A 12,994-nucleotide genomic window follows, 5' to 3' on the forward strand; every position below is an offset into this window, starting at 1 on the left:
TGCTAATTATACTATTACTGAGCTAGAAGGGAAAGTTAGTAGAAGTTATTAGCAAGGCCTTCTACAAAATATTTTTCTGTCTTCCATCCTACCTACCCTTCCTTCCCTGTTCCTTGGACCAGGTCTCACCCATGTTGGCATCTGTTTCCTATCATTCGCTTGAGGTTATTAGATGCCACACACATCACGGAGACATAACTAATAGAATAAAATATTTTGACCTGTGTGCCCCTTTCTGCCTAATATTCTGTAAAAATTCTAGGTATAGAGTGAATTTATTTAACATCTGTTGTACTCATAGGATATAGGGCTGAACCCATGAAATCCAGAATAGGAACAATAATTTAATGCAACAGGTGGCTGTCTTGATCATTACACAAGGGATAGAATTTCTTGAGCCTGTACTATCATAGTTAATGTGTTTTCTAATAGCATTTTCTTTAAAACTGAAACAGGTTTTCTTACTATTTTGTTGCCCTTGTCCTATAATGAAAATTATCAGAATGAAATTTACTTTGTACCTTTCTGCTATTGAAATGCATTTAAACCTTATTATGTATCTACTATTTTTGGGTTGATGGTACCATTACCTATTGCTAGAAGATTTTTAGCCAATTTAGGTAGTGAAAGAGTGTGTCTTTCTTTCCTAAGTAGTATTGTCTAAGAACCTCATGAGTTTTTAACAGTGAATGGTGATTTATGGCTTTAGTTGGCCAAGTGCATGTGGCTCCAGCCTGTGATTTGTGGTCTAGTGAACAACCACAGAACATGTCCTTTACAATTGATTGACCTTTGCATGGCCTATTCTGGGCCTTACTAAGAGCATTTTAAACTAAAGAAAAAACTGTATCAGTTCTTACATATTATTACTTGATCCTGTTGAAAATGTGTGCTGTGGTAATTTCAAAAGAAGTATCCTTTACTTTCAAACTTTAAAATTTAGGTTGTACTTTGAGACCCACTTATATACTGAAAGACTTCAGCTGCCACCAAGAAATTGTTTGTGACACAAATACATGAGTGTGGAAATTTTAGACAGTGTTAGCATGCTTCAGGTATGTGACTCTTAGCCCAAACCATATAGTTTCTTTTCTGTATAAATAGCTGATATTAGGGTTATAGCCTGTTTTAGAAATAGAAAATCTGGTAAGGGAAGGTAATAAGAGAAATGTTTTAAAATATTTGCTGTGAGGAGCAGAAGGGTGCTCCAGGGGTAAAGAAAAGAAAACACCCCAAATGTTTCAGAATCGTAATGTGATATATTTCATGTCAAAAACCTTAGAAAAAGCAAAGTTCTTATCCTAACAGAACATGTAATGCTTTTCACCATATTCCTATTTTAATTTTGAAAACAGGGCATGTTCTTAGTAAAATGAAAGTCTGAATTATACAAAAGTTTATGAGTAAAAGATTTTTCCTACTGCTACCCAGGAGTATCCATTATTAAATTTTGTTTGTATCTATTTCCAAAAATGTTTGTGTATAGTGTACATATTTTTCTTCTCTAGATGGGAAGTAATATTTTAAAACTTTTTCTTCCTCCATAATATCCCCCGTCATTTTTAATATCATTACACAACTCTGCTTCACTCTTTGCTACTACTCCAAAGTAATTTATTCAGCCGTTCCCTTTTCTATATATTTGTTAACTTTATTATATACAAATTCAAACAGCACTGCAATGGAAAAAAAAATCTTTGTAACATGTATTTGTTCAAGTGTGAATATGTAATCATAGGCTAAATTCCTGAAAGTAGGGAGTTCCATCGTGGCTCAGTGGTTGACGAATCCGACTAGGAACCATGAGGTTGTGCATTCGATCCCTGGCCTCACTCAGTGGGTTAAGGATCCGGCATTGGTGTGAGCTGTGGTGTAGGTTGCAGACTCGGCTCGGATCCCGCGTTGCTGTGGCTGTGGTGTAGGCTGGTGGCTACAGCTTCAATTAGACCCCTAGCCTGGGAACCTCCACATGCTGCAGGTGTGCCCCTAGAAAAGACCAAAAAAAAAATTCCTGAAAGTAGACTTGCAGAGTAAAAAGCTGTGTATGTTTTAAATTTGAACAGTTATTGCCAAAATTTACCCCTAGCCGTAGCTAGAGATTCTGGAATGATATCATTATCATCCTATCTAATAATATTTATTGAGCATTTCTATATGTACTGTTCCTAGTGCTTTATTTACTTGTATTAACTTATTAAATCCTCACAATGACCCCATGAGGTAGGTACCCCTTTTACAGAAAAGGGAACTAAAACTGAATCACACACAGAAGTTATTTACCTTGCCTGCCTGGAAGCCACTAAAGGTCATAAGTAAGTGGCTGAGGATTCAAATACATGTCTGCAGATGGTGGTGGAAATGGAATTCAGTCTGCTTGGATTGGTAGAAATATAGTAGTGAAATGAGAGACAGAAGTCTGGGATAGAGCTGTGAATGTTTACCTCAGAAAGAGCAAACAAATAATGCAAAATGTATCCTTATGGGCTCAGAAAAACAAATGCACTGTTGAGCACTTAAAGAGGATGGGAGAGAATCTCTTGGATTTTTTTTCTTAGTAGCCACTGATCAGAGATTTGCAATGAAAAATGTACCAGTTGAATATAAAGTGAGGTTAGAAAGACTGTATTTTTTTTTTTACCTTCTAAGTTTATTTGAGCCTGATTTAAATTAAAAAGTCAGTGTTCTTGAAGGTCCCTCATACTGTACATGTTCCCTTTTTGAGAAAAGCATTTTGTTTTGTTTTGTTCTGTTCTGTTGTTTTTGTTTCTTAAGAGTTTGAGATTATAGGAGCAAAGGGGAAAAACCTAGAAAAGGGATTAAAGCTGTAATCAGTACAGGCTAAAAGCAAAGGCAGACTGTCCAAGTGCCCATCCAACAGGGAATTCTCTCCATGAATACCCTTATTGATGACTATCAAGCTACTAAGAAAACAGGATGAGTTGGATTAGAGAAATAATAAAATAACTAATGTTGAGGATACTTTCCCCTTCTGATTACCTTGTAAAGGAAGTAGCTGTAGAAAGTTAAGGGTTTTGTAACTGAATCACTGAACAGCATAAACTTTAAATTATTGATTTTAGAAATTGATTCCTCAGACTAAGTATAGTAGCACACCGTGTTTTTCGTGACATCTAATTGTTAGAGCTATATAGAATTTTAGAGCTTATAGGGACTTTAGAAACAGTCTGGTCTCGGGAGTTCCCAATGTGGCTTAGTGGGTAAGAACCCAGCGTAGTGTCTGTGAGGATGTGGGTTTAGTCCCTGACCTCTCTCAGAGTGTTAAGTATATGGCTTTTCCACAAGCTATGGCAGAGGCCAGCAGCTGCAGCTCCAGTTCACCCCTTAGCCCAGAAACTTGCATGTGGTGCAGGTACAGTTGTAAAAAAAAGACAAAAAAAGAAGAAAAGAGAAACAGTCTGGTCTCACTTATTTTGAACAGAAGAAAAATGAGACTCAAAGATATTTAAACTTACCAATATATGCTGATTGAGTAAACTGCCAAGCAAGTTCTAGACTCTCATCTTTGCATGGCCTTATCTGGTCATGCCAGCTCTCTGAATATAAGTGATGTTTGCAGATATTCTCAAAAGCTAATTATCAGTGGAGAATTTAATAACATAAAATGTTTGTATCAATTCAATTCTAATTTTCTAATAGACCTTCTAAAGATGGACATATAAACCTAAATGCTTATTACATTTTCAAGAGGAAACAAAACTGGATATTAATATGAATTATACATTCTGTAGGTAGAATAAAAGGAGCGTTTAATGTGATTGCTAGGAGTTCCCTTCGTGGCTCAGCAGTTAATGATCCTGACTAGAATTCATGAGGATGCAGGTTCCATCCCTGGCCTCACTCAGTAGGTTGGAGATCCGGGGTTGCTGTGAGCTGTGGTATAGGCCTCAGACGCAGCTTGGATACTGCGTTGCTGTGTCTGTGGCATAGGCTGGCGGCTGCAGCTCCAATTCTACCCCTGGCCTGGGAACTTCCACATGCCTGCCGTGTGATTGCTAGAATTTGTATTACTATAAGACAACCTTCTCTGGGTATCATTGAGAGTTATCTACAATCTGGCTTTTTTTTTTCTTTTCTTTTCTAGGGCCACACCCATGGCACATGGAAGCTCCTAGGCTAGGAGTGGAATATGCCGTAGCCACAGCAACAACAGATCCGAGATGCATTCGTGACCTACGCTGCAGCTTGTGGCAATGCCAGATCCTTAACCCAGTGAGCGAGGCCAAGTATCTAATCCACATCTTCATGAAGAATACTAGTCGGATTTTGTAACCCGCTGAGCCAAAACGGGAACTCCTCTACAATCTTTTTTAGAGAAGGGGAAAGCAACTTTTTTAAAGAATAGAATGATGGCAGAATTCCTGTGTCTTAGAGAAAAGTTCTAATGGAATCAGTGATGGACATGGCGACAAGTAGGGTTAGATGCATATGGTTTAGAGAGGGTTTTGTTTACAATTCAGTGGCTTATCTTCAAGTGTGCTTGAAAAATCCCCATGAAGACCGCCTAGAACATGAGTTGTATAACAGAATAGGAGAATAGGTTCGCAAGAGCTTCTTAAGCACTGTCTGCATGCATACGTATAGATAGATGAGGTGTTGATAGAGGTCCCACAGATGGAGTCTAGAGGGAGGGTTCAGAGGTAACTCGGGTAAAACATCAGGCCTTAGGAGAATAATAATCAGAAATGTTGAATGTACCAAAAGTAGCAATAAGGGTTTGGGGGAAGTGAGCTCATTTTTGGCCACTAACCATGTCTGAATCTCTTATTTTGAAGTGGGGGGCCAAAAGGCCAGCTCTGCACTCAGTGTTTTTGCTTGTGGTTAATCTGAGGTCTAATCTTGGGAAAGAGGTTGCCATGATTCTTTCCCACTGCCTCTGAATTTCCAGCAGGATGACCTTTAGCATCTCATCTCTCCTCCCTTTGCCTCTGTTTCCTCTCCACTAATGAGTGTAGTAATAGCACCTACTCTCACAGGGTAGATTAAACAAAGACCACAGTGCTCAGAACAGTGTTTGATGCACAGTAAGCTCCCTAAGCATTGAATATTGCTGTTGCTTCTATTATAACTACAATTTACACAAGCTTGTGTATTTTTCCACTTGTTTCTCCAGAGCAAGTAAATAGAACAGAGGCAGATGGCTCAAAGGGTAATGTGTTAGAGGTTGGTAATCCATAGGACCCAGTTGCCTTCCAGGAGTGTTATACATGTTGCTTTTCCATCATTGGTCCCTCTCATGGGCTTTTTAGGAGAGAATCTCTCTTTCGGCAAGTCTCCATGGCCAGTGTTTTGAGGGGACCTCGGAGTACACTTGCATTCATCTCCTGGCATGTGTCCCTTTATCATTATAGACTCTAGTAGCCACACAAAGGAGGGGGAGAGTTTGTGCCCATGAGTTTCTCTTGGCCACTGTAGCACACATCTGGATAACAGGACCAGGATTGCCTAGGGGAAAGTGAAGATGCCTTGCTAAAATGAAGACTGCTGAGGACCACCTCCAGGGATATAGTGATAACACTTAGTACTTTTATGAGAAGCTTTCACATACGTTAGCTCATTTGATTTTCTCAGCACTGAGGCATGTAAAATAAACATGAAACTTTCTCCCCCTTATTGTGACTGCAGTATCTAGATCTACTTTTAATCTGTTTACATTATTTTAAAAACATTTTCAAAGTGTAAAAGATTTTTCTCCGTATATTAATCTTAAGCTTCTAAAATGATCTCTGTTTCATAACTATGACTATTAAGCTTACAACACGCTCTCATGAGACCCCAGACATGGGATGTGATTTTATTGTAGTTTTGGAAGTTTGCCCTAGTTTGAGAGACTTGAAAGATCTGGCACCTTCTGTTTCATTTTATAGGTTCAAATAGTATTGAATAGCACTGTGGGTTTTGGCTTGCTGAATACATTGGTAACAGTTTTTTCTAACTCAGAGATTCTGTTTTAAGGGGAGAGAAGGGTTCAACATTCACACTACCATTGTAGCTATTTTATTAGCATGTTAAATAATAATCAGAGGCTATTCTAAAGACTCATCAGATTTCCTAAGCTTTTTAAAGCCATGGAAGTGTAATCCAGTCCAACTTCAAAGCTGCTGCTATAGCCCTTGTCCCCATCATCTGGCTTGTTCAGTCTCCAGATGAAATTCATGCAACTGCCTGGGTTCAGATATCAGTTACTGCCAGCTTTTAAGACAGTGTAAGCAATGCTTACCTGCCCCCTTTTTGTAACTATTTAAAGAAGAGTTTTGAAGTTGTTCATTGCATTAGAGCAATGTGTTTAGAGAAAGACTGTTACTTTCCCTGTTAAGTAAAGTACAGGACTGAAATAAATAGCCAGCCCCACCTTGACACTGTTACTTAAGGGTTGGGATCTTGACACCAGAAAATAGGTAGTAACTACTTCACTATCCAGTAGCAGCTCCGTGTACCTGGCCCAGTTCTTCTCGAAGGTGATAGGAGATAGGGATTGTGCTAAGGTGCTCTCTGAATGTGGAGGTAGAGAAGAGCTGAAACTTTGCTCTTTGAGTTTGATCACACAAATGACTTAAAGCCATGCCGGTTTGCACCACTGCGGTCTGTACTGGCTTCTAGTGGACTCCATGCTCAGATGGAGCAGAGGCCCCAGCCAGCTGAATTAGTGGGGAGGTGTGGGCTCAGGTTGGCACAGCTCTCCCACCCAAAGAGGTCCTGGGAGCTCTGGTGTTGGCTTTAAGTCACCTGGTTTGTAAGACCCAAGATTGGCTGAAGCAGTTTAAGAATGGGTTCCTGAATTCCTTAGGTTTCAGTTCTCTTCAACTAAGACGTGTTACATTTTCTCTAGCCCACAAGCTGCCTCAGTGCAAGGGCTGAGACTAATGTGTGTTCATTTTATTACCTTCCATCCAGTGTTAGGCTTTTTTTTACCCCCCTCATGTTAAGCAGTACCTAGTTTTGGTCTTCCAATGAAACCCTTCTTCAGAATTTTTACTGTCTGCTGGAGCCTGAATAAATTAACGGAAAAAGTCTAGTTAACCACTGGCTAAATCCCTTGGTCACTGTAAGACAAGCTCCCTCCTGGATGGAGTTCCCGTCGTGGCACAGTGGTTAACAAATCCGACTAGGAACCATGAGGTTGCAGGTTCAATCCCTGGCCTCGCTCAGTGGGTTAAGGATCCGGCGTTGGTGTGAGCTGTGGTGTAGGTCTCAGATGCGGCTCAGATCCCGAGTTGCTGTGGCTCTGGTGTAGGCCGGTGGCTACAGCTCCAATTCGACCCCTAGCATGGGAACCTCCATATGCCACGGGAGCTGCCCAAGAAATGGCAAAAAGACAAAAAAAAAAGACAAGCTCCCTCTTTTGCAGATTTCACCCAGATGTGTAGTCCAGCAATATGTAGCCAGTATGACACAGGACCTAGACAACCTTTGTCCTTACAGCAAACACAGACCCTCAATGATATTGTGCCCCTAAAGGAAAAGCATTGTACTACGTGTGGCTAAGTTCCCATTTAATCTCTCCTTGATCCATAGTTCAGAAAATGTCCCCTTTGTCACATATAATTCTTATTTCAGCACTCTTTGTGGATCAGGAAGACCACCCTAGTCAAGGGGATGGTCTGATGATTTAAAGCCAACATTAAAAGACAAATATCTTCTATCTTAGTGTCTTCTAATGGTTTATGTGGGCCAGTGTCTAGAGGCTCTGGGGGTCAGATGTGCTTATGACTGTTGCGTATATACATCTAGTGTACATCATTTTTTTTTTTTTCCTCTTTAGGACCAGGAAGAAAACAAGGGAGCAACAAGTTGGCCTGAATTCTACATTGATCAGCTCAATTCCATGGCTGCTGTAGGTATCCTTTCTGCTCTTCCACACCCAGTTTAAAATGCAAGTTGAGTACAAAGCACACAGTTGCACAATAAACTCACTTGAGTAAGAATTACCAAACATTATTATGTTTCCAAACTCCGTTCCAAACACTCAATGTTGGGGGATAAAATGGAGGCAGGAGTGATACTTGGTGAAAGGATTTTGTCTAGTATGTTTTAAATAAAATTAGCACATGTTAAAATATAAGTGAGTTTGTTGTTATTAGAGGAAATATCATAAATCTGGCTTTTCTTCAACTTTAACTTGCAATTGCTCTTACCAGTCATTTGGAACTTTGAACAGACAGAACCATTCTGAAAATTAATACTGTTTTTTTCTTTTTTTTTTTTAATGGTCACACCTGCGGTATATGGAAGTTCCTGGACAATGGGTTGTATCAGAGCTGCAGCTGTGGCCTACTCCACAGCCACAACAGCAGATCTGAGCTGCATCTGCAACCTTCACCACAGCTTGCAGCAATGCTGGTTCTTTAACCCACTGAGGAAGCCAAGGATAGAACCCACAGCCTCACAGAGACAGCATTGTCCTTAACCTGCTGAGCAACAGTAGGAACTCCTAAAAGTTAATGCCATTTAAAAATAGTACAACAAGAACGAGAAGTTCCCTTGTGCTGCAGTGGGTTAAGGATCCAGCATTTTCATTACAGTGGCTCAAGTCACTGCTCTGGTGTAGGTTCCAATCCCTGACCTGGGAACTTTCACAAGCCACAGTTGCAGCCAAAAATAATACATAAATTTTTAAATATTAAAAAATAAAAATTGTACAATGAAAGTATTCCTTCACTGTTGTCTTCCCATTTTTTAAAAATTTAAACTGAGAACTTTCTTGGTTCCCGGGTTCTTGATCTTACAGGGTACCAAGGTACTGTTTTACTCACACAAATAACAAAAGTTCATTGAATAAGTGCTTTAATGAAAAGGTATAATAATAATAATGCTGAGATGTCCTTGGGAAATCTTCAGTACTTGGGATTTGGGGGTCAGTAATTGCTAAAAATGCGTTGTCAATGTCTAAAATATGCATTCTGATCACATGGATGACTTGGTGATGTCAGTGGGATCTGAGCTGCTTGAGGGGTATCTGTTGATCCAGCTGAAATGACAGCAGAAAACATGTCATCAGCATTTGAGCCTTAATAGCTTAAACTCTAATCATGTTGTTAAAAAGTGGATGTTGTCCACAGTAGCGCAATCTTTGCCTCAGTGGGCAAACTCAGAATTTTAAGAGTTAATCTGTTAGGTCCAACTATGAGTTTATTATGTTCAAGCAGATGATAGCTTCCATAATACTTTTCCATACCTCTCCCTTTCCTGCTGTCCCCAGAGTCCTTGTGGAGAATTAGTTTCTTATCTCTTAGAGCAAACATTTTAGATTGTCTAATTTTTGCTGCTGCTGCAAAAGTTAAAAACTGACTAGAATATGTGAACCATCACGCTTTTGCTAAACTTTCAGAGGCCTTGACTTTTAGTAACTTCCTCTTTTCTGACTTTTTCTTTGAAGATGCTTCTTCTGCTGTCACACAGTGAATAATAAACAGCCTGTGAACGTGAACAGGGCTGTATAAATTATAGAAGGAACTGCATAAGCTTTTGCCTCAAGGGTTTCTCACCTAAAAGCACAGCAGAAAAGAACAGAAGATAGCTATCAAATCCTTATACCAGGCATCCTATACATGGCAAGGATGAGAAAAGGGTGATCTCAGCATTTGTGTGAATATGTTAGCAAAAGAGGAGGCTTGTGATGACCATCAGGGATTTTCTCTGCATCTGCCTAAGCACTAGTAATGTTGAGCCATTTACATTTCCTGTACGTAAAGGTTATTTTCCGAATTCTTCTCTTGTTCTTGGCTAGTAGAGAACGAAAGAGCTGTCAGGCAGACAGTATCGCTTTCGAATTAAGTCAGCTTTGTTTGATGTCTAACAAGGGAAGTTGCTCCTTTGTTAGATTCACTTCCATCAATGGAGAACTACTAAATAACTATGGATTTTTACTTTCTTCAAATTTTGGGGCACTTAGGTTAACTTGTATGTTAGCGACGAAGCCCAGGCCTTGTCCAGAGTGAGGTCTGGCCTGTGACGTGCCAACATGTGGCACTTCTCTAAGGGCCTCCCTTCTCCTTCGTCCAGCTCCTTGGACAATCTTTTGTTACACTCATGAGTTGTCTGTATTTTAATTATATTTGCTTCCTAATCCAAAGCCCTTTCCAGGAGCCTCTCAAGGCTGTTAAATGGACAGTCACGTTGCTACTCTTTATGGGTTTTAAACCTAACAAAGCTTTCTAATGCTCCTGTAAGGACAGAGCCAGCATCTTTCCAGGGTTAAGGGTAAAAGACGATGAAATAAAGAGGGCTCCTCCTGTGTACATAAAGGAACGAGGAGGCCTGATAAGACCAGAAACCCGATGCTGAGTCTTCTGTCTTGCTCACCATATTTGTTGCCACTGACTCCTCCTGTAGTTCTAGTCAATCTCTCTGATTGGAAGAATCCTGACAGCATGCAGCAGAAATCCTAAGACATGGTCCCTGGGGACTGGAAAGGCACATGATTCCTCCAGATCCTTTCATGGCCTGGCAGCTACACTCTGGCTCTCTGCTTCAGGAATTGTTGAAGGCCATTTATCGACATTGTCATCATCCATTGTCTTCAGCATCTATAGCAACTGCTGCTGCTGTGTACATCTGTGACAGGCAGTATAACAGGCACTTTACATGCTGTTTTCAGTCCTTACAAGCACCCTGTGCTACAAGTACTATTAATAGATAAGGAGCCTGAGGCTCAGAGGAGGGTCACCTTGCCCAAGGTCATCTCATTAGAAATAGTAGAGCTGGAATCTACACCTGTCCGTCTCAGCTCAAAGACTCCTTTCCAGTTTGCCTCTCACTGGCTCAGTTTTTAGAATCCTTTGGCACATAAAAGAGGTCTGGTAATCCCACCCACGGCCCCACCTCCCAGCTTTTCTGAGATGGGGGCAGGCATCTGGAGGGTCTGATAAACAGTCCAGGTTGAGAACCATAGCACTTACTGGTCTGTGAAGCCCTTTGTGGAACAAGTTCAGTTACTTTACAGAAGCCTCTTAACAAAAATGCTTTGTTCTTTAAAGGACCCCTGAGTGATCTGTTGGCTTTAAAAGAGTGAAAAACAGTATAATAAAAGAGTGTGTGTTCCAGAAAGACCTGGGCTTTCTTGCTGTGCGGCTTCTACATGTGCTCTCAGGGAGGGAGAATGTAAGGTGAAGTTCAGCGCGCTTAGCGGGTTGGCTTACTGATTACACACCAGTGAAACGTTTCAAACAGGAGCTTAGTTCCAGACTCCTAGCCAGGAGTGGTCTCTGTGCCCAATTTGTGCATCGCTCTCAGCCCTGCCTGTTCCAGTGTAAACCTTAGCAGCTTTAACCAGAAGATCCTCTGCCAGGATGCACTTTGTCCTTTGCCCACTTCTCATGTGAGCAGAGATTTAGTAAATGCGTAGAGCACCCAAAAAGGCTGCCACAGGCCTGTCCAGGATATGCCAAGGTGCAGACTGGATGTCTGGCCTAGCCGCCATCTTCAGAAATGTAGGCATATCTCCCCTTTCTAGGAAAAGCTGCAAACTTAGACTTCTTCCTGAAAGTAAAGCTTGAAAACTTGAACGTTATATAAATTATTTCATTTTGAAAAGTCACATTAGAATATCAGGTTCATCTGCATAGCCTCAATTTCCTCACTATAGTAAAAATCTTCGATGCAACTCTAATATTATTACACAAAGAAAAGATCATACTGTCTTCTGTTTGGGGAGGCAAGTAATAGTCTCTATATTGGGAAAGAAAGTAACAATTTAAATTTCTTGACTCTCCATAAATCTCCCAATGCCTCTGGGGAGAGACTTAATGTAGTCTGCCTTTATTTGGCTATTCCACCCTCTCCAAGATTGTTAAAAGGAAAAATATGCACATCTTTACTTAGTATTAATGAACCACAGTAAGAAACGTGTGTAGTCTTTAATTTGGTGGGAGGGTTTTGCGTGACTAAGTTTAAGGACAAGAAGTGATGTTCACAAAAATCTTGATTCTGAGCTGCAGATTCAAAGTGATTGCTTAAGAGCCTAAATCAGTTCAGCTGTGCCACAGGAGTTTAAACGTACTTGGCTGGATTTGTGCTAAATTTTCTGGGAGATGGGTCTCACACAGCCGTAAAGAAATTCATTGGCTATTTCTGCATGCAGTTTCTCCCTTACCATCCTCTGGTGACAGCTGTCCAGGAGCTTCACCAGCAAGAGAACAGCTTTAGTAAAAACAATGTCAAGTTTACAAAACCAGACTTTACTGATTTTTATTTCAGTTGCCATAAATGCTCCTGATACATGTTTGCTTTGGGCTTTACCTTCCTAATTGTGAAGTCAAATTTAGGCTTTAGTAAGCATTTAGTTACTTAATGCTTATAGCATTAACTTGAAAAATTTACACAAAGTCCCCCCTTGATGATTTGTGGTCCTGAAAGAAAGGGAGAGACTGGATCACTGAGACATGTGGACAAGAGCCAAGTGCTTCCCCCCCACCCCAACACCCCAATCTGTTTCCCAACCATGCATTTTATCAGAATTGGTAACAGGTAAAAAGACTGAAACTGGACAAGCACATGTTAAGAGGAGGAGGAAGGCGGGGTGCCTGTGGTTTTGTGGATGGAGGCACCCAGGACCACAAGACTTAGGGATACATTTAGGACATTTCAGTTATCATGGGGTAAAGGGAAAGGAAAAGACTTTTCAACAAGTCTATGAAACTTACTGGCATTCATGACTTTATAATATCAAACTGAGACTGGGTTCCTTAGAGCCTTGTTCTTCAAAATGGGTCCACAGACTGCAGCATCAGCACTGCATGGAAAACTGTCAGGAGTGTAGTATCTTAGGCTTCACCTCAGATGTGCCAAATCAGGGCCTGGATTTTAACAAGATCCCCAGGCGATGTGTAGCCACATTCAAGTTTGAATAGCACTGCTCTAGTAGATCCCTGGGTAGGGAGAGAGCACAAACTCACACACCGCTCACATTCCATGTCCTGATTTCCAAGTGATGTTGAATTATTTCTAGGTATGTAATAAGTATTTCCTCTGGAGGAAT

At 40.6% G+C, this 12,994-nt stretch overlaps 1 protein-coding gene across 1 annotated transcript in view; it reads left to right on the forward strand.

Annotated features, from left to right (window-relative positions):
- DAAM1 (dishevelled associated activator of morphogenesis 1) overlaps window positions 1–12,994 on the forward strand; it is a 175,850-nt gene that overhangs the window by 112,611 nt on the left and 50,245 nt on the right. Inside the window, exon 4 of the mRNA XM_047767453.1 lies at window positions 7,781–7,852. Within this exon, the coding sequence (XP_047623409.1) occupies window positions 7,781–7,852 (72 nt within the window). The remainder of the gene's footprint in view (window positions 1–7,780; window positions 7,853–12,994) is intronic.

The sequence above is a fragment of the Phacochoerus africanus genome, chromosome 2 (genome assembly GCF_016906955.1).
Source record: "Phacochoerus africanus isolate WHEZ1 chromosome 2, ROS_Pafr_v1, whole genome shotgun sequence".
Lineage (NCBI taxonomy): Eukaryota > Metazoa > Chordata > Mammalia > Artiodactyla > Suidae > Phacochoerus > Phacochoerus africanus.